The sequence below is a fragment of the Anas acuta genome, chromosome 4, assembly GCF_963932015.1.
Source record: "Anas acuta chromosome 4, bAnaAcu1.1, whole genome shotgun sequence".
NCBI lineage: Eukaryota > Metazoa > Chordata > Aves > Anseriformes > Anatidae > Anas > Anas acuta.
The window spans coordinates 15,470,727-15,493,628 of record NC_088982.1 but is presented as its reverse complement, the minus strand read 5'-3'; the positions used below and the strand labels follow the sequence as shown (position 1 = coordinate 15,493,628).

Below are 22,902 nucleotides of genomic sequence, written 5' to 3'. Positions count from 1 at the left end.
TTTTATGTAACTTCAGCTATCTGAATAGCTTCTCAATTTGATGTATAGAAAAGTCCCAACAACAAACTACTTTGTGCAGACATCACTAATGAGCATCTTCCTATTTAATACCATAGGAGTCCACTGGGAATAAGCCTGAATTTTAAGGAAAAAAAGAAATTCAAACCTGTGATTTTTTAATACGTAATCTAATCAGTTTGCATATTCCCTAATACCTTTTTTTTTTTTTTTTACCACTAGAATACTACTGAACTAATGGATTAATAAATCTTATTTTTTAATAGACACTTACTTCTTAATACTCACCCAAGCATATCCGTGATAAAACACAGCTCCATTAGCCCTACAGCTCCGAAAATAACACTTACCATAATCATCTGCATCAGAGCTGCATTGTTTGGGTCATTTGGATCAAGTTTTGCTTCTGCTGCCCACTTGGCTAGTTTCTTCATGTCATTTAAGCCTGATGTGCCAATGGATGCAATAGCATCAATAGTTTTTAAAGCACTAAAGAGACAATAGAAAGAACTGATAGCAGATGGTTCTGCCAAAAAGAGATTTGTTGTAGCAACATAAAAGAAATTCAAACAATTTTGGAAAAAAATAAATAAATAAATAAAAATCTGTAACATGGAAAATAAATTCCACTACACAATTCTCAGTACAAACCTTTTGTTGCAGGAAATATTGCCATCTGCCCCCTCTCTGCTCTTTTCCACCCTTATGCCATTTTTGCCCTCAAAATGAATCCATTCTTTCTGTCAGCGCACTGCAAAACTGTGGGCTGAACTTAAGTTAATTTAAAAACAAAACCAAACCAAACCACTCTCTTCATACAGCTGTTATATGGAAGAAGTTAACCTCTCTAAAACCTGCCTGGCTTCTATGATTCTTCTTACAACACAAGCATCTCTCCAAATTGCAGTTATGTAACAGAGGAATGATGAATTGCAAAGGAAAGCTGGGGGAAATACGAAGGAACTGCTGAAAGGGAACTCTTATGCAAGCTTTCTCATTGCAGAAAACATACAGTTACAGACTTCTCCGAAACACTGAATTTGACCATGTTCCTACCAAGAGAAAACAAGGTTTTGCACGCCTTCCATGAATTAAGTGCTTATTGATTCGAACATTTATCGTACACCTACACTATACCCCATGTTTCTGATTATTAAAAGTACGATTTTTATGTTAAATTGCCTCACAGAAAGCAAATTATAGTTTTAACAATACATACTGGGAGGAATTTCCCAGATCCTTACTTGAGCTATGTCTTAAGTCCTGTCTTCAGTCTGTCTCCTGGGTACTGTTTCTGGATGGACTCTGGACCTGACTCATCCTCTCACCCTGTCTGGAACTGCTGCCAGTGCCCTGCTGTGCCTGTTATGTTTGGATCCTGTAGGACTGCGTGCTGGTTGGCACTGAGTGAACTGTGCTGGTTCACTCTTGGCTTCTTCTGTCTTCCATAGCAGCCCTGAAACCCTGGGAGGCCCAGCTCCTAGTCCCATTCCTTATCCTTTGGATGTTCTCACTTATTTGTATTCACAGCAGTCAAATTATGGTAGGTGGTCAGGAGGACATTTGTGCAATGATTTGCTGGCCTGAATATGCAATTTCATTACCCGTGTACCACAGACTGTGGATGGTGCCCCTTCTCTCCTTAGGGGTCTGTTCTCTACTTAGAATCTGAGTATTTTCAAGAAAGCTTTAAGAACTTCTGGATATTTCTCAAGCTTGATTAGAACCAGGCAACATATCCAGCAGTTACTGGAGCAGCAGATAAAGTAGTGATATCAAGGCGGTAACTTTAGGCAGTCTTGAACAAACACATATGGAATCAGAGTTATGCTGAAAAGCTCATGGGAAAAGACTAAGTTTAGGCATAAAAATCTTGTCTCGGGCTTTCACAATAGACAACAGAAAGTCACAGATGGTTGTTCATCTCTAGAGGGCGATTCAAAGAAGAGTTTTACATTGGACACCCTTTTGGAATTCCCCATTTTTCCATTTGCTACAGCAAGAGACTACTGTAAGATTAGTCTCCTGAGTCTGAAGTTAACCTTTGGGATTTGCATCCTTATGTTTTTATCTGATGCTGTTCTAGCCTCATTGAAGTCAGCAAGTTACTCCTATGCTGATCAGCAAATTACTCGAACGGCTGCAGCTGGAGACAAAAATAGTAAAAGGGTGATGTGTGTGCCAATATTTTGTCTCTAAATAAATAAAAATCCAATGAATCCAATCAGCTGGAAGAAGTACTGGCTCAATTTAGTAAGTATGGGGAAACTCTTAAGACTTTACAGTGAAGTTACCTGAGGTCATTACAAAAGCAGACTTTGACTTTACTGGAATTACACAAAAGTGACAAATGGACAAATGATCTACAATGTCCAACGTGCAGTCACAGGACAAATTAGATCTTTTTTTAATGGAATGATATATTAATTTATTTGGCTCAACAGGCTTCTGATGGACAAATAATCATTAAAGAATAGTATCTCGGAATGATGTCACAGATCTGAGTTTTTTACTTCTCAATTCACAAACAGCATCAAGGTCCCATACACGCTTCTAATGTTTTCATACTGTAATTTTTGTCATTAGTTACAGAAAAGGTAACAAAAAAGCATATGTCCCAGTAGCACTTCCCATATGCACTTTGGATAAGAAAAAGATGAAGCTTCTGTTCTTAGCAAAACAATTACAGAAAAGTTCCTTGCCAATATAAAGCAAAATCTGGACCGTACCTATGTCTTCTATTAGAGTACCATAAAAATGAATTAATCAGCTTGAGCTCTGTTTAACTTCAATATTGCTTATAAATAATAAATAATGTACTAAAAGATTTTCATTAGAAATTCTAAGTTTATGAAAAGTGTATACTCTAAGATATCTGCAGAGGGTTAAAATGCAAAATAAAGTATCTAAACGTAAGGAAAAACAGTATGACAATTCTTGATTATGGAAGTCATCTACTCTTTTAAATACCAGTATAATCACTTTCCCAGGAATCACTAAGAATTCGTATCATATTACCTTGGAATGCCTGTGGTTTGCTGAGATACTGGAGGAATTAGGGGGATTCCTTTTTCTCCAACTGCCCAGGAGACACTATTGGATATTTTCCCAGAGGTCATTAAAGTCATTTGGTTGCTGCCATCAGCTTCAAAGGAAAATGACACATCTATCAGGGGGGAAAAAACAAATTAGTATATTTTTCCATTCAAGCACAGTGTCTAATCCACTTTAAAAATGCTTCCCAAAAGTAAGTAGTCAAATTACTCCTTTAATATAAATGGACAGGTTACATGAAACAAGCTGACTCTGCTGCATGCTGCAGGGAAGGACTTTGCTCTACAACAGAAGTAAAAGATTCCATTCCAACTAAAAAAAGTTTTCCATTTGGGACAAAAAAGAAAAGCTACATCTTAAAGGCTATGCCAAGACTTTTTTTTCCCTTCACAGGAGCATACTATTTAACATTTCCAGTAATTTTCAGATTCTGCATATTGCTAATGAGACAGAAAATCAGAGTCAGAATTATGCATGATTGAAAAGTCGGTCTTAAAGCTGTGATACACAACTGGATATACAGTCATCATGGTCAATGACATTTACACAGGAAATGTGTTGTAATGATTTTTGTTCCACATTATCTTCCTCATCAACTTTTTATCTGTTCTGCTCTATCTGTATTTTACATACTGAAAACTCATGCAAATCAGTTACCTCATAATGCAATTCAAACATTATATAGACTTAAAAATTCTGTATGCTACAATATATTATTCTTGTTCTCCTTTCCCTATCTCTCTCTCATTTTATTTTTCTGTTTTGAAGTCCCAGGGATAAAATTTTTGACAAAATTTCATCAAAACAAAGATGAAGACAAAAAATTAGTCTGCATATGCATTTATACAGCCAGTTCTTCAGTGGTTTGAAATGTTAAAATCACTGGAACTATACTGATTAATACCATCTGCTTACTCTGCACTATCAGAGCCCTGATAAAGTACAAAACAAAAGAACAAAAAACAACAAAAAACAAAACTCATGACTTCTATAGTTAGTAGAGCTCCAGTAACACTATAAGCCCACTACTAAATATACTCATTGTTGTTAATTGAATTTACTCTGAAACTTATGCCAGCCTGTTACTTCTACATGGTTTCAGGAAAATAAAAAGCACTGAAGCATTGAATTTAGAGTCCTTACCACTCCCAACTCCTTCGTGGTCCAGCACCACACGCTGATTGCTGCTGAACTCTATTTCTTCCATAGGAGCGCTGCCTGTCAGAACTGTAGTCTCAGGTACAGGTATGAACACTTCAGCCAACAAGGTGGTACTGCTCATACCCGTTGTTTCATAGATCTAGAAAAATCCATGGTAACAGACAGTTAAAAAAAAAAATTAGTTCTTCACAATGTATTGATAAGAATTTGAAAGCATATTGTAGGGTATTTGGACTAATGGTTTTAAGATGACTTAAGAAATAATTAATTTAAAGCAATTATATTGATTTCCTTTTTAAAATATCTAATTAGCAGACAGTTCACCTACTAGCAGCTCAGTCTGAGTTCTTAAAAGTAAATCCCCCTCACCCTTCTAATACAGCTATATTAGAATGGTATGACAAACTTTAGGCTTTAAAGAGTACAACATGCAACTGCTTGTCACAGTGACTGGTGTCTGTGAAGATGCTGGAGGGATTCTGGCTCACTAATTCCCCATTCCCATGAAAGACTGCAAGGCACAGTCCCAGTTCTGGCAGTACAGCCTGCTGCTTTCCTCGTGCCCAGCTAGTTTCAGGCACAAAGTGATTTAAGCAACTTCTCCTCTTAGCCCCTGTTCAAGTGTTTATAATGAAAGCAGATGCTATTTCTTGTGACTTTCAGTTACATGTTTTGTAAATGGAGCAGGTTGAGGGGCGTACACCCTCCTCTGAGCTATCTGTGTCATCTAACAGGAAAAGTAGCTAACAGGAGAAGCAGGATCATGATCACGTTTTCCTCCCAAAAATTTATCTTATTAGCTCTGTAAATTTGTCATTCATTCATTAATTTAGATTTTTTTTTTGATTTTTTTTTCTCCCTTTTGGGCTTACTGCACTTGATCTGATCAACAGTGCAACAATGGAAATTACTAGCACTAAATTTCTTTCCTCTCTCTCCCAACAAACATTATGATGCTATTACTCTGTGGACAAGAATGTTTTAAGAAGAGTATTCTGGCAAGTTTATCTGCGATATAAACCAGTTATTCTAAAATTAAGAGGCTGCCCTACTAAAAAAATTAATCACATCTCAATTAAATAGTCACCCCCATGCTGCTTGTAGTTCTGTTATAGGCTTGTTATAGGCATGTATATTATTTGTAAAATGTGCATATGTTAGAACTTTAAGAATAAATGAAAGCAGTATCAGTAAAATAAAATCTTAACACAAGTACCAGAGATGTAGCAGCAATGTTGAAAGTTTGCAAATACAGAAGCAAGGAAGGGGTATAAGATAGTTTGTACAGGGTCCTTCACAGGTTTTTCAGTCTTTACAACGCCAATGTAAAGCAAAATATAAGCATTCTGGGAGGAACCACATTTCACATTATCTTTTTTACAAAATACTATGATAAATCATTATTTACCTGTAACTTCAAACTCTCTGGCCAGTTGAATATTTGTAAATTGAAAATCTGTCCAAAGTGCACTCTGAAATCTGAGCTTATTGGTCGGGTAACGGTCCTCGATACTTCCTTGGAGTTGAAAAGGACTTTTATAAATACTGAGCGTTTCTTCACGTCTTCTCGTCGCAAAACCTCTGCCCTGCAAATATGTTAAACAAGTGGTCATATCAGTTTTAATAACATTTGTAATTTTTGGTTACTTTTAATAAGAATCTGATTCCGCAATAGGAAACAAAGGTCAAACAACTAAAGATGTTATTCTAAAAATGTCACTATATAGGAGTGACTTAAGAATTAAGAATTATTTAGCAGCTATTTTTATCTTCTCATGAATATAAAATTATTTAAAAACAGTTCAACACATCCACCTCCATATGAAAGGAACTATTTAGGGAAACAAAATTTCTTTCTATTCCCTTCCACCAAGATACAGGAAGTGATACACTGTGTTAAGATTCTTAAGATTTCAGTCATTGGGAATAGAACAGTCAAGCACTATTCTTTGATGAGGCTATTTGCTAAGTAAAGATGAAAGGGAGTTTCTGCATGACTCAAATTTGCTAAATGTACATTAAATTGTGTGTGTAAGTGTGGGAAGTAACACAAAAGAGTATTGACTTTATCCACAGCGAAATCTCCAGTTAACTATGATTTCTTTATTTTCCCTTTCTTTGTTGACTATACCACTTGGTGCAAAGAACTAGCTAGCTAGAGCAGTACCACCAGAAGTGGCCCAGATTTCACCCTAAGAAGTTTCTTTACATATACTGCTGTCCTATGAATATGCTCAAGATGGTCTATAGTGAATGTGTAGTTATGCATTCTCCAAGTCCAGTACATACAAGGTTACATGTGACTTGAAAAAGAATTAAGTTATGTCAGCTTCAGAAGCAGAAGTTTAACATTCTATTACTAAGAATGGTGAGTGCACACTTTTGAAGTTGTGCAGGTAAGAATCAAACCATAAATAACAGAAGATCACAACAGAAGTGTGTTACAACAAAATAATTACAACATTTATCTTACCGAGGACACAGCTCACTTGGAGTTATGCTGCCTGACAGGACTAGTTCAGGAATTAAAGCAGGCTCTCCAGGTTTCCTTCTGAGGTTGTCAGCTTTTTCTCTAACCTGCTGTTCTATTTCCAGGTTATTGACCATTTTAGGTGGGATAGGCTTTACAGGTTCCTCGCCAAGATCACAATCTTCTACTGAATCTTTTTCTTCTTGAAGGTCTTTTTTCTTCTTTTTCTTTCTGGACTTCTGTATATAAAAATAACAACGCACTATTTCAATCAGTACAGCTTTTTTCCCTTGTTCTCTTCACTTACAAGTGATAAATGGGTACGGGTTATGACTGTACAATTTTGAAAATTGACATTGAAAGAGTAGATTTTTTCCTCATTTTATAGGACTGCTTGAGACTGAGAATTCAGCAACGCATTCCATTGATAGGCTTCAAGAATATGATGTGCTTCAAACAAAACATTTATTTAACCTTCCCAACCAACTTACAAAGCAACTGTTTATTGAACATTTTGGCTAGCAGCTGATTCCTCATTCAGAGTTACCATGTGCATTCTCTTAGGACTGATGGAAGATTACTCAACCAGTAGCTACAGTTCTTCAAGATGTATTGTCTGCATACATGGACAAAGTGAATCCACATGTGCTACAGACTTTTTAGCTTAGCAGTGTCTTTATCAGGACCAGAATGATCCCATCCCTTCCTTTATGCCAAACACAAAAATAAACAAACAACATACAACATGGTTTTCAGTAGTTTCAGTAGACAACTGAAAACAAGTTCCTCCTTCTGCAGACTTACAGCTTACTTGAGTGTATTTTGTATTTTAATTCTTACAGATTACTTGGGTGTAGATCTTACTTGGAAGCACCAACCATTCATGAACCACGACATCATTAGCAAAACAGAAGGAGATGAGGAAAGCATACTTTATTCTAACAGAAGTACTTAGCCAAACAACTTGATAACATATTTTTATTAAGAAACATATTTTCTTGGCTTAACTTTGTTAACTTTTTTGATTGTCTAATTCTTTTAAAATTTATCTACTCTCCTCTACCTCTACCGTCTTCTATAGATTGATGTACTCTCTGCTAGTGAGACACCAATAGCAGTGATTAACCAACAAAGAACTTTGAGTAAAATAAAGGAAAGTACTTCTGGGCATGAAATGAAGGTCTGTGCATGATATTTCACTCTAAAAGGGAATAGCCACAGTAACCTCAACTACTTTGTGATTACCACAGCAGGAAGATGCTTTGAGCACCTTTGGATGGAACATGGAACATGCTTTTGGAGCACCATGGTATTTGTGAAGGCATAATAGTTAGAGGTAGATCAACAGTTCCCATATGGACCAATGTCCCAAACTACCTACCTTCACTTTAAACCTTACGTTTATTCATCTTAGCATACAAATGAATTGGCATGATACTCATGAGTCACATGCCTACCTACGTTCTGTTAACAGGAACTTCCAATACCTGCAGATCAACTTCTCCTCAAACATCATGTCTTCCACAGTTGCTGCATGTACATGAAACACTTTCTATAAAAGCATCAGCAGATGCACTAGATTCTTGAAAACTGTATTTTAAGATTTTTTTTAAACTTTATTTTGCTGTGATACCTAAAATGACTAATGTTTAAACAGTGCAGTGATTACATTCAAGTAACCATTATCCTGAGGCATGCAGGATGAAGCAACTCTCTGATGATTTTTCTGGCACTGCCACAGGCTATTTCAAAGGTCACAGAATCACAGAATTTCTAGGTTGGAAGAGATCTCAAGATCATCGAGTCCAACCTCTGACCTAACACTAACAAGTCCTCCACTAAAACATATCACTAAGCTAGGTCATCCTGCTGAATTCCATATCACTAAGGTCATCACTAAGGTCATATTCCATATCACTAAGGTCATCCTGCTGAAGTGTATTATTCTAGCTCCTGTTTGTCAATATCTTCTTGAAGCACAACTGGGACCTTAATGGCAGTCCAGATTATTAGTAATAAAGCCTTTCAGAGGTTAAAGGTTAGTACATTGACTGTGTTTTTCCGTTTTGGGACATTTCTGAACATAAATTTACAGGAGACATCAACTGCTTGTTCATCAGAAACAGTCCATAACTATTTAGCTTTACCACTCACACAAACACAAAAGTTAAACTTAACAAAAAAAAGGGAACTGAAGAAAATAAATAGCAGAAAGATAACTGCTTCATTAAAAGAAAACTAACAGATTTGTTAATTAATAATTAATTTACTAACACATTCTAAGTAGACAGATTATATCCAAATACATTACAAAATTTATTCATGCCTACCCTGAAATTGATTATTCTGTACTACAAGGACAAACTTTGAATATACTTAGTAATATTGTACTTTTTGTGAAACAATGATTTAAACAAACCTGTGCCTTCCTCCAGGATTTCCACTCTTTTAGCTCAGTTCTGTACTCCTCCATTTTCTTATCATATTCTTCCATGTATTCTTCTATTAATTCACTTATCTCAGCCTGGATTTCTGCCTCATATGCTTTTTCATCTGACCTCTGATCAACTTCTTCCCTTCAAAACAATTGTATAAATGTGTTGTATTAATGTGTTAGAATTAAGTTTATAAAATACAGCATACGTCCACTTTTCCATTAATTTATAGGAAAATTAGCATTTGCTATAGCAAAAGCACATCCTTTTGAAAAATATTAACATAGTTGACAGCAGATAGCTACCATTCAAAATTAATATTATTACTTTTTATTTACTCATTAGACTTCAGAAATTTCCTTCTGTTACAGTAATTATTTATTTTAACTTTCCTTCCTCCTCATAGTCTGGCAGACTCAACCGGTGCCAGATATTACTCAAATCCTTACGTTTGCACCCTTCATATCCCAAGTTGACTAATCTCATTAAAGCTCCCCTACTGGCAAATGAAGTACAAAGAGTTATCAAAACATACTTTCTCAAATAAAGCTTCATGGGTGTGTTGGTAAACTTCTGAAAGTCACGGAGGGATTTCATTTGTTTCCAAACTTTTATAATAGTTTTAAGCAACATTCTGTCTTTCTCTTGTTCAGCATCACGAAGTCTTCTGGTTTGCCTAGAAATATATATATGTATGTACAAAGTCAGAGTTATATAACTCAGTGGAACAATACAGTGAAAAGTTGGGATACCAAAAGACAGTGATGTGGTTTTCAATTTGATTGATGGCTGCAGTGGTTTAAATCCAAGGCACATAAAACCCAGATGAACTTGAAGATGACAGGATTTGGTCTCCTTCACTATCTGTATTCTAGTCTCTTGAATTTCAGACAATCTGACTTGAATTACGGTTCATTCTCTAGAGATCCAAGTCTTCTGAAATGCTTATTACAGCTGTACATCATTAAAACATTTTAAAGTCAATGCACGTAAACAACAGCCCAGGAAACCGACACGGCTGCTATGAAGTAATGGTTATTACAATCATGCATTACAAAATATGTTTTAAACCTAACATGCTTTTAGCTCCACTAAACAAAACTTGTGAAGATGAAGTAATGTAGTAAAGTATGAAGTAATGCAAGAATTTTGTAGGGTTGTGAAAGGACTTAAAATTAGCAGGGCTCTTTTGCCTCAGAATTAGAGACTCAAAATGTGAAATACTAATCTGTTTGTAAAACAGATGTTCATTAGCACCTTTAATGACCAACACAGACAGCTTTCAGCACTGTCCTGGTAGCTAAACATGTCTAGTAAAAATAATGCTATTTAAAAAAAGGAAAGATGAAAACAAAAATGTTATTCCTTGTAATATTCAGAGCATGGAAAAAAGGAACATCAAATTACAGATAAGAGAAGCAATACATCACACATTATTTAAAAACACAAGCAGAAGTAGTAAAAACAATAAACAAAGCTGAAATATAGGGTTTCCAGAAAGTAAGATGAGTAACTTCTTCACTTCATTAGCTAACAGTCTAAATATTACTTAGCTTAAAAACCTTTTTGTCTTTGCCAAAAGAAGCTACAAGATGAGAAGTTTAAATGCAAGAGAAACACACAGGTCAGTAATTACACTCATTCAACGCATTCTACTTGGAAGCAAGACCTTTTAGTAGAGAATCACCTCTGCTGAAATACATCACCCAGAAGAGCTAGAAACCTGAAATCCTCAGCATGCATTGATTTCCTCTTCAGCAAATAGGGACAGAAGGTCTGAAATTGCAAATTTACAAAGGTTTTCTGCATTTAGATGACATTCCTTCCTCAAACCACTAGAAAACTACTGCTCTGATATTTAGCAAAGAGAACACAACAATTATGTTATTGGAGGGTGGAGGAAGTAATTAGAAATATTATTTTCCATGCTACACTTCCCTCACATCTGTCATTTCTCATGAGTGTGATACATTGACCATAAGGGAAATGCAATGTTAAAACAGAGACAAGGCAGGTCAGATGTTTTTACCCACATACATGATCCAAGTTAGGATTAAACACCATGACAGTAAAAATTCTTGCGCCTATCTGAGCCTGATATGTAACAGCTTCCAACAACAGAGTTGTAGCCAAGAAGAATTATAGATATGAAAAGCCCTTGAGTAATCCCAGCCAAGCTCATCTCACATTACTTATGCAACACTGATCCCACTGATTTCAGCCAAGTTTCTCCCGAGTTGTAACAGTATGACACTAAATTAAAGTATACAAAACCTAGAAAAACACTTAAGATATCCAAGATAACAAAGCAGGCCTTAGGGCTGGTGCCAGAATCCAAGAACCTCCCTTCCACCGTGAGTCCTCTCATTACTATTAATGCTTTCCCTGGTGACAACTCCTGTCTCTGAAGCCCTGCATGGCAACTGCACACCTCCTCCTTCTAATCCTCCACTAGATGTGTTAAAACATTAATAAAAGTTACTCCTTTGATGGAAGGAAGACACTGTCCTTCAGTAGAAATACCACCTTATAGATATAGCCTAATATGTCCTGCATAGACACCAATACTTGACAAGACAGCATACGTGAAGGATGAAAACCTGAAGAAGCAACTCTCCAACAAGAGCAGTGAGTGAATGTGTAAGTGTAAGCTCCCACAGGTTCCAAGGTTGAGAATAGAATTTGGATGTTTTTTTAATTGTATTATAAACTACTGATGTTACACAGGTTTTCATAAATGACTTGAATAGAGGACTAGAGGGAGTTTTTTGTAAGTTTGCAGATTCCACTACATTGGGAAGAGCTGTTGACTCTCTCAAAGGTGGAAAGGCTGTGCAGAGAGACGTTGACAAATTAGAGAGCTGGACAGCCACCAACAATACGTTTAACAAAAGCAAGGGATCTGGGAAAAGGGCAACTCTGGCTACATGTACAGACTGGGGATAGAAGGTTGGAGAGCAGTCCAACAGAAAGGGATCTGGGGGTTTTGGTTAACAGCAAGTTGAACATGAGCCAGCAGTGTGCCCTGGCAGCCAGAAAGGCCAACAGTAGCCTGGGGTGCATCAGACACGACATGGCTAGTCAGTCAAGGGAAGGGATTGTCCTGCTCTGTACTGGTGCAGCCTCACCTCAAGCACTGTGTGCAGTTTTGGGCACCAGAATATAAGGACATAAAACTATCAGAGAGTGTCCAAAGGAGGGCTACAAAGATGGCAAAGGGTTTACAATAAAGACGCATGACAAACAGCTGAGGGGAGGCCTGATGACAGTCTGCAGCTCCCTCACGAGGGGAGCAGAGAGGCAGGCGCTGAGCTCTGCTCTCTGGGGACAGCGACAGGACCCAAGGGAACGGCGTGGAGCTGGGACAGGGGAGGGTCAGGCTGGGTATTGGGAAAGGTTCTGCACCCAGAGGGTGGTTGGGCACTGGGACAGGCTCCCCAGGGCAGTGGTCATGGTCCCGAGCCTGCCAGAGTTCAAGATGCATTTGGACAACGCTTTCAAACATGGGGTCTGATTTTTGGGTGGTCCTGTGCATAGCCAGGTGTAGTTGATGATCCCTGTAGGTCCCTTCCAACTTGGGATATTCTATGATTCTATGACCCAGTACATAACTACAGAAGTTAAACTAAGTCTCTATTTATTTAATATACATTGCCCAGTTTCACATTAAATATATACTAGTTAAAAGGCTGTTCAGCTTAGTTTTTATTATACTACTTATACACTTATATTTACAGATCACCATGGTCCATCTGCCAAAATTAATACTAACCTTCTCTACCAAGCCAAAAACTGGAAGATACTTTTACTATCCAGTTACTGTCCAAGAACAATAATGGTAATCTTGTAAAAGAAAATTCTACCATTTTATATGTATTATCCCATTGGCAAAAACATGACCATCATACCTAAGAATGGGAAGTGAATCAAGAAGACTTCTGACGCCAAGTGTCTTGTGTAATGAGGAAGAGGAAGATAGAAAAAACAAACTTTGTTCAAAAAACTATGACTTGCAGTGTTGTGTCAGTTGACATTTATTAAAACAGTGTTTTATTTAAGCTTTAATTGTTCAAAAACATACAGTTACTAAGCAAAAAGTAATCAAATTAGACCAATTTTGAACTAATATTTCTCCCCAACCTCTATTTTCTTCCTTTTTTTTTTTTTTTATTACTCAACTTATCGGGAGAAATTCTTCTACGCCTTCAAAATCCAGAGCCATTTACAGCAGAATTTAAAAGCCTGACATGACTTATACGTTGTACCTGCGCAGAAAGGAATACAGTTTTAAAAAGCACTGTGTCAATGAATCCGTACCTACCTGATTTCAAACTTGTACTCAGGTATGCTCTGTTGTGCTATAGGACCAGGAGCACCAGCACCACCACCGCCTACTCTACATTGCACAGCATTCCTCAAAGCATGCAGCTTAAATGAACAGGCAAATAGTTAACAAATAGCATAGTATTTATAAAGCATACCGTTTAATGCACCTCAATATGAACAAATTAGTTACTACATAACTGAAAAACTGAATTGTCTCGCTTCTGTCTTCGCAGGATTATGGTTTTGCCATGTCTGCAAGGGCCACTAGAGATAAGGAAATGAAGGACCAACCAAAATGAGTGGATTTGATGAGTGTGTTCCAGAACCTGGGCACCTGCACCAACAAATTTAAGCATAACATACAGCATGTTACAATTGGAAGAGGACACAGAGTTCAAATGCACTTCTGGAACCATAATGTAGAGATGAGAGGCCACAGCTTCAACTAACATTAGATGATATACATCAAATGAGTACAAAGATAGACAACTAGTTTAGGAGAGTGCAGAAGATATACGTGACTGTGAAGGCAAGAAGATAAAAACATAAAGAGCAGTATGAAAGGAAACTAAAACAATTATGTTGCTGTGGTTTCTCCAAAGGACAATACTGAATGTAAAATCAGAATAGCTAATGGACCTGCAGGAAATGAAAGCAGCTACATACTAGAAGCAATGAAGTCACAAATCAAGGAAAAGTTTTTTTTAAAACAAACCAATAAAGCTAGAGTTACCATATAACTGGAGAGCACTGAGCATATAGTTGAAAACATACATGTACATGAGCAACTACAAAATGAATCTCACTGGTATTTAAAAAAAGATTTTGAAAGAAATTTTGAAAGAGAGAGTAACTGAACACAAAACGAGGACTGAAAGGATAATAGTTTTAAGATACCAAGAGCAAGCATCAGAAGTAGATGACAAGGAGTCCGCCAGAGAATGCCAGGGAAGAGAGTGGGAGGAAGAATTGTTAAGGCTGAAGAGCAATCTGGTCACAACAATCTAAATAACATCTGTTAGAGGAGACAGGTTTTAAAATTGCTTGTCAATAGCAGAATGGTGGATAAAAAATATCATTAAAATCACTATGAAAAATGTATCATGCAGTTGCCTACAACATTGTCAAAGTATTCTGGAAACACTCATGAAACCCCTTCCAGGCCTAGTTTCTGTGATGCAGACAGAACATGAATGTCCTATTCCACTGCTTCATGGAAAACTCAAGCCAATCCTTCAAATAACTCCATACTGAGTATACCAAGGAATTATTTTTATACACTTGTCCAGCATTAAAACTGAAACCTAACAGTATATACCAAAATTCATATATATGTATATGTACAACTACAGGCCCTAATTACAATATAATAATAATATGAGGATTATTTTTCGTTACACTAGCCCTTAAGGTGGAGAATCATCACCACCTTTAAATTATGAAACTCTCAATTTATATCCACATACTTAACTTCTTAATAGTTAAGAAACTAATTCTTAACAAAGGAACATGGAAATGGTTTGTCAGTTTTTGTAGAATTCTGCAAGTCAAACTACTTCATCTTACTTTTAACCAACAGCTGAAAATTAAACTTCAGTAACTTCCCTCAAACCTTGAATACTGCTTGCCTGTCAGAACCCCTGTACACAATCCTGTAAAGTCTTATCTGTCATTCACTGGAAAACTGTTTGGATACTCTGCAGAAGTAATAACATATAAGTCTTGTTTTCTCTAGTTATTACATTCCCCTTACCTCAAAGCCTGTATTGAGTTAATTTTACATAGATTAAAGAAATCCATAATCTTATAAAGACAGTTCTGCACTGAGCACACAGCAACATAGATGAAATAATTAAGTTTCTCCTATTCTGACAAAACACTGTGCATTACAATTAAGATTTCATCACTCTAAAAAAAAAAAACAAATTCAGCTTTTACCTTAGACTGTCTTATCATCTCAATGACTTAGGATGAAGCAATAGAAATACCTTGTCTGTGAGAAGTTTGGTAAGATTCTTCTGTTTTCTTGCTAAATACTGGTCATATAACTGAGCCAGTTTAGCTGCTAACACATGCTCACGGCTAAAACAGGGATGATGGGTGAATATTAGTCCAGAAATATCAATATCCAATTGAAATGGCCCCTGAAAATCTCCAGGAGCAACAAGATACTGATTGGCAGCTGTCATTTTTATTGCCTGAAAGAAGAAAAAAGAATAAAATGGATTTATTAGCTCCAATAAAGCTATAATGCAAACAAATCCTGTGACAGAAAGTGACCCATTTCGCATTGTCTACATCTAACTACTGAGTCTTTAACTGTAAAGACTTCTGTGGTAACCTCCTTTGCTTTATTGACAAGTGGATGGCATTATACCTCCATAGGCATTCTGCACAACAGAATTTCTATATCCCATATGAGACTGATATAGAAACTCATCTGCCTTGCTGAAGATTTTACTTATGCTGAGCAAAGACAACGTTGCTGTATTGGAACAGGAAAAGCATGCTAGTTGTCTTTTTACCTGTTGCATTGGAATTGCTTTATTATTTCTTAGAATTCAGCTGTAAGAGAAACAGAACAGCTCTCTAAGAACAGCTTTTGTTATAGACAAATTGGACTGCACAGAAGAGGGAATCTGTTCTTTGTTTCCCCATTCTAATGTCAGGGAAATTCACATCAATAAGGCCCCAAAAGAGCTTTTAACAACATATCTTAGAGAGCCTACTTCAACTCTGCAACCTAAAGGCCATCATGGCTCATATCCTCAGGTAACTGCCATCAGGAGGGAGTTTGCCATGCTAGTAGACTGCTCCCTGCCTGATGACCGCTGATCCCTTCTTAGGGCTCTTCAGAAGAAATTTAGATATTCTTATAATGTGAAAAATGAAGTTGTTAGGAATGTGCCGACTGCTGCCCCTTTGTAAGACCTTGAAAAAGGAAGACTGAGTGGAGAACTCAGCTATTGCATAGCTCTCTTACAGGACTGGTATAAATGCCCATGAAAAACATTCCACCTGATCCTTCAGCAGTTTCTCATCAGATTTTTTTAATGACTTTAATATGACTTTTTTGGAGGACTTTCATCAGGATAAAATAACTATCACTCACATGCTCTTCTATTTTAGTAATGCTGCAGAGAACACATCTGTTCTGATCATTAAGTCTGCCAGCTCGTACCATGAGGAACTGTACAGATATGCTAACACAGGGACTACCCTACTTTGGCATGACAATATCCAAGGCTGATTCACAGTGGCCTTAGTGATTCACAGACTTGAAGCAGTCCATCATGCACTGTAACCTCACTATTTCACTAAGAGGCTAAACTCTTCATCCTTCTGTATGTGTTATTTTTATGGAAAAATACAGGTGGAATATACCTTAAAAAGTGGAACACATTTAAGGAGCAGTTGTAGAGCCCAAGAAAGCAGCACGCACGGCTCTTAGTACAAAGCTCTTCAGCTCATCAGTGCAGAATGGACATACAGTATCCCAGTAATAACATATTAAATACACCTACCTTTCTATACACTGTTTCAAGTTCTGGTGCAATGCCTTCTTCCAATGAAAATATTGGAAGCCTCATAGAAGATTGTTTAATTGGATTAGGCAATGCTAAGATTTTGCCATCATCACCAAACCACCCTTTCCCCTACAAATAAACACAACATTTTATATCATTTCTTACTTGATACAGAAATGATTTGCAAAATTATAACTCTTATGAGAAACAACTACAAAAGAAAAGGTGACTGAATTGTTTGTGACTAAACTAAAACTTTAAGACAAAGTGAAATCTTTAAATATATTATAAACCTTTAAATATATTACAAGTTTTGAAACCACAGGACCACAAGCTTGCCTAAGCTTTAAATACACTTATTACTATAATTGCAAGAATTGTAGTTTTACACTAGACTGTCACCCATATCTTCAAATTAGATTATAAAAGTCATAAAGGAAAGAATTCTAGAGCTAAATGGCAGCTCAGAGAGATCATCTCTCAATTTAAGTAGTCCACAACCTGAACTAACTAAGAAGATATCTTTGAAAGCAAATGAGGTGTCTTACACACTGATTGCCATCCATGCTTCACAGGTTAAACATTGACTAATTCATCCCTGTGTTCCCATGAACAGGATTTAAGAGTAGCTTAAGCCAGCGCAGCTGCTGAAAGATGCTGGGCTGCCCTCTTATGCCCAGACCTGTTTTAAACTAATCCTAGAACCAGAGATGCAGATGTGGTAACACCGAAGAGTAACTGGGTTGAAACTGGCCAGTTGAATATTTTAGACCCAATCTGATTCACAAAAGTGCCTTTCCCAGCACAGAAGGAAGTCAAAGAACTTTGTGAAGAAGTGGTCAGGGCACCAAGCCTGCCAGAATTCTGAGAGCATCATCCTAACGCTGCTTGACATATGGTTTGAATTTTGGGTGGTCCAATGTGGTGCCAGGAATTGGACTTAATTCTTGTCAGTTCCTTCCAACTTGTGATATTCTAGGAACAATAATATAAAGGGCAACTGCTGTATACTAGCTGTAATGTATACTAAACATTACAACTACATACCTTATCGTATGCAGGACAAGAGCATGATAAAAATATAACCAGAGCACCCTCTCAGCTGCTTCCATAAGCTACTCCTGCAAATCTGAAAGGATTCTACAAGATCTCCAAATAATCTGCATCAATATTTAATTATGCCTACATTCTGATGTCTACATCTCTGTAATCTTACTTTTGTTACAATCCTCTAGTATATAACAGTGCCCAACTCTTATTTTCAGTTTCTACATGTCACTAGCTCTCTTCTTATAAACAAAGGAGTTATTATTACCCCTATTCTACTGGAAAATAAACTGCGGCACGGAGAATTGATTTGTTCCCCAGCAGGCTATGAGTACAGCCAGGAAGAAACACCAGTTTTCTAAGCCCCTGTTTGGTGCTCTAATTATTGGGATACACTAAAACACACACCTATGAAAATACACAGATCTTCAAGTCCAATAATGTTAAACATTTTAAAGACAAAAGACTCATATTACCATGACTGTTCACATACTTAACTGTAACAAAATACTAATAAATAAGGAGTGAGAAAGAGACAGCCAAGAACATAGGAGTGACTTACTTGCTCCTGTCTGAGAAGTCTGTTTTCTACAATATTTTGATTAGATGGTGATACAAAGGGCCTTTCTCCTGTGTAAAGACCCTCATCCTCAAGGTACCTAGGCTGCACATTTCCAGGCATCTTCTGAGAAGTGGGCACTAATGAGAAATAAATATAAAAGCACATAAAATATCTTAAAACTGCAGTTTTAATTTATTAATTCTGTAGTAGCCTATGCTATTCTTGAAATGAAAGGTATTCCGTTTTGAGCATGCTGTCAGCAATATTTTCCAGAAAAGAGAAATTACAAATTCAGAACAAGTCCTTTTCTTTATCAGGACATCCATAGTTTAATTCTATCCTAAGTGTCTCAGATCTTCTAAACAATTAAAGATTTCCTTACCAAAATAAATAAATATTTAAATAATTTAGCAGAGTTCAGTGTTAATGCTTGCTTGCATAACAGAGTAAAATCCTCGTGATCCTGTAGCAACAACGGACTACATGAATGTTTCTAAGCATAGCCCATATAAAGCACAACTTCAATTACCATTACAAGTTTGCTTAAGGCAGTCACGTACAAAATACGGAAACATATAAAAAGTTATGTTAGTCCAATAACAGTAGGTGGGATTCTTTTTTTTCCCCCCACTGGCACATAGGGGCTCAGTACTTTTTAGGGAATGCTCTCCTCCTACATTCAGAGGGTGATTATACTAATAAATACAGTAACAGCGATCCCCTGAATCAGAACACAGTGGACCACACTAGAAGCAGTCAGAACTCAATTGCAAGACATAAAAAAGGAGAGGAACCAAACATCAATATTTTGGTATTCCATCCTAAGCTGTCCTGATATCATTCTGGTAACATACCACTACAAAATTTATTTCTTTATCTTCCACTTCAAATATTAAATATCAAGTGATATGATAAAGCTTTTATTTTATTTGTATTTATTTTTAAGGGCTTTGCAGTTCTACGGGAATAAGGCAAAAAAGTCAGAGACATGATCCATGCTGACTATTTCCAATTAAACAAGATGAGTTTTGGGAGAATGGCCCCTTATATCACAGAAATCCTAATGTTACTTATATGACTTTGGCAAACTTGCCATATGGAAAAAATTACAGCTGTGGCCAAGTGAAGAAACACTATACATCATATAGTGCATGAATCACTCAGTACCTAAATATGTGTATGCTATAACCTGTTGCATAGGCTAAACAATGTAAGAACTAAATTCCAGTGAAAAAAGGGGCCAGCCACCTCGCATTTACTGCAGAAGGCACTAAGATATACTCCAGAGCAACCACTGTGCCCTGAGTTCACTTGCTAGCATACCAGACTGTGACCTGCTAAGGTATGCATATTGCTACTTAATCCAGTTTGTAAGACTTTTTCAGACACAGCCTTAACTGGATGATAAGTGTTGGAGCACAGCAATTAAGTATCTCTGTATTGCCAACCTGATACAAGATTTTTCAAAAGATCAAAGGGTGGCATGTTATGCAAAATCCAGGAAGAAAATGGTTAAGCACAACCTTCATACCTGTTAGCCTGCTGGGGATGAAGAGAAATTCCTTTTCTTTTTGCACTTGTTCAGAGTAGCTTTCACACTCAGCAGGTTTCATAACTAGAAGATCTTCAGCTGTTTGCCCTATATTGAATAAGTCATCTTTAACAAGGCGTACATCTTCATCCTATAGTTCAAATGAAAACATCTCTATTAGTTCATCTGTTTCTTAAAGTAGAGATCTCTAGAAAGCATACTTCAAGAAATTTTAAGGGAACAAAAGCTGTCATTTCATATTAGATGGTTAAAATTAATTCAAGAAGTCTGACTACAAGTATTAACATTTTTTCTACAGCTCACACCGTTTCATCTTCCTCTTGTTCTTCCTCATGGGCTTCTACATATTCTTCTGCCTCCTCTTCTTCATTTAATTCGCTCATTTTTTGTGCTCCAGCACCATTCTCTGGTTCAGAATCAAAACTGAAGGTAAAGAAATTATATGCTTCTTCAGCGGAAGGAAAATCATTCTGGACCTATAAAAAGACAGATACTTTTATATGACATTTATAATAAACTTAGGGCAAGTGAAAGTATCTTTCCATTAATAATAGCAATAACAGCATGTACAAACACTTGTCACTGGATAAGTGTTTCATCTCAAATAGAGCTCACAAATGCTGAAATTGACTGAAACATTTTTAAATGATATAGCAACAAAAAATCTCATATTATCATTTCATGAAATATTTCTTGCAATGCTTTATAGAAAAGAGACTAGTTCAACTTTAACCAGCTTATTATTTTAAATAATTTGTGAATGAGAAATGCCAAGGTTTAAGTTCTGGCTGTAATATAAATATCATTATATAACAATAATGCAGATGAATCATTTGAGAAGAAATTTATAATGGTATATTATAAATGTGCCTGGTCCCTGAAGGACTCAGGCTCCTTTGAGTGTTAGGATCAATTTTCTAATAGGAGAATTAACAGTAGCATTTTGTGACTCTAAGCATCTTATGCTCCTTTAACTTCCAACTGGTGACATCCAGCTGAGAGGAATTAAAAAATAGAAGGAACAAGTGTCCTTCAAGTTCCATTAAGTGGAATTTACAGATGGGTTTACACTAATTTTTTTAAAAACGTCATTCTTATATTTGATGAAGGTATAATTTTCACATTTCAACTGTGGACATATTCTGTTTATAAATTTTTAAATTAAACAAAACCCTCTTCACTGCTCAAGACTGAATCCTGCTTGCTTATTCAAGCAGAATCATAAAGCCATATAAAGTTTAAATAAAACTACTATCAGTTACTGAAATGATGGAATTAGTACTTACTGATGACTTTTGTTTCATTTTTTTGACAGAATCACGAAACTTTACTTTTGATAGTATGCGGAATTCATCCTCTTGCATCTCTCTAAATTTATCACTATCAGACTGCACAAAAATATATGAGTCCATCAAAAAATAAAGACAAAAGACACAGATTAGATGTTGCACTTCCATAGTGAAAACTTAAAAAAAGAAAACAATCACTGTGATGACAATTATACTGATTTTGTATTTATGTTAAAAGGATACATTTATTTATTAGTTAATGCCTTTCTCCTTTAATATGGGTCAAGAAATAGACTGCAGAGCATCAAGAAACAGTTCATTGCATAAATACATACATTCTTCACTACTGATGAGCTCATTTCTGCACTTCTGAAAACAAGCACCACATTCTTATCTCCACAAGGGGGAGAAATGGGGCAGCAATGAGAAACCTTCCAGTCCCAGAAATGAGACAAATGAGAGACTGGCAGACAGCACCAGCCTGGCAGCAGTGACAAGGGTGCTGCTGGCAGACAGTACTGACTGAGAAGGGAATCAAGGAGCCAAGAACAGCTACTTCTATAGTCCCTGCTGAAAACAGGGTAATTATATTTGCTATTATTCAAAAAAGGTACCCTCCACTGCTTGGGTGCGTAAATACAGACTTATTTGTTTTGATCTCTCTCAAGCAGTTACTGCTAGGCTGCTCTGAAGCTCCATGGATCATGAAGAAAGGAAATAGCGTGGTTATCCTTTTCCTGTTTTCTGAAGCCTTATCTGTCCCCACAAACAGATAAGACAAATCACTGGTTATGAGGTTAAGTGCTTCAGATTGATTTGCATCAGGCTCAGCCAACATGAAGAAAATTAACATTTTGTTTTTGCTCTTTGTAGCACGAATTCTTAAATTAAAGGAAGATTTTTTTTCTCTAGTCAAAGTTTACCTCTAGTCAATTTGAACTTCAAAATATAACAATAAGAAAATCTGGCAAATCCAGCAAAATAAGAAATTCTGTCAATCTGACAGCCACTTATTTAACAAAACAATACTTCATACATGTGTAAATAAGTACAGGAAACAAAACCAGCACGTGGAAGGGTGTAGGTATGCCTTATATGAAATGTCCACCTCATTTAAGGACATCCCTTCCATGATTTCCTAATACAAATGTATTAAAACAATACTACTTAACTGACCACTATGACAACTAATTTTATAAGAAAATACTGGCAAAAAGCCTCCCCAAAACCAATGTAGATAGGTACTTCTAGCACAAAAAAGTAATTTAACCAGGCTTAATTCACATTGTTTGCAATTCCAGACAGAGGTGTTACTGCTACATGTTATTTTCTGGGCATACAAGTTCTTTTGAACACATTTGCTAGAGGCAAGCAGTCTCTTTGTGAATTCTGAAGAATATCTGTGCACAAATTCTACAGGCATAGCCCTTGTTATTTATTCAATACAGAATTAATTTTCTA

General features: G+C 36.5%; 1 protein-coding gene across 2 annotated transcripts in view; it reads right to left on the bottom strand.

The window, feature by feature from the left end:
- Positions 1-22,902, bottom strand: part of CC2D2A (coiled-coil and C2 domain containing 2A) — a 58,937-nt gene that overhangs the window by 26,330 nt on the left and 9,705 nt on the right. For both annotated transcript variants that reach the window (XM_068679940.1, XM_068679942.1), the window contains exons 5-18: positions 21,439-21,540; positions 20,458-20,628; positions 20,132-20,282; positions 18,601-18,737; positions 16,989-17,120; positions 15,453-15,662; positions 13,460-13,566; positions 9,674-9,814; positions 9,123-9,279; positions 6,707-6,942; positions 5,642-5,819; positions 4,216-4,372; positions 3,037-3,184; positions 369-507 (exon numbers count right to left, since the gene is read on the bottom strand). In XM_068679940.1, coding sequence (XP_068536041.1) covers positions 369-507; positions 3,037-3,184; positions 4,216-4,372; positions 5,642-5,819; positions 6,707-6,942; positions 9,123-9,279; positions 9,674-9,814; positions 13,460-13,566; positions 15,453-15,662; positions 16,989-17,120; positions 18,601-18,737; positions 20,132-20,282; positions 20,458-20,628; positions 21,439-21,540 — 2,166 coding nt within the window. The remainder of the gene's footprint in view (positions 1-368; positions 508-3,036; positions 3,185-4,215; positions 4,373-5,641; positions 5,820-6,706; positions 6,943-9,122; positions 9,280-9,673; positions 9,815-13,459; positions 13,567-15,452; positions 15,663-16,988; positions 17,121-18,600; positions 18,738-20,131; positions 20,283-20,457; positions 20,629-21,438; positions 21,541-22,902) is intronic.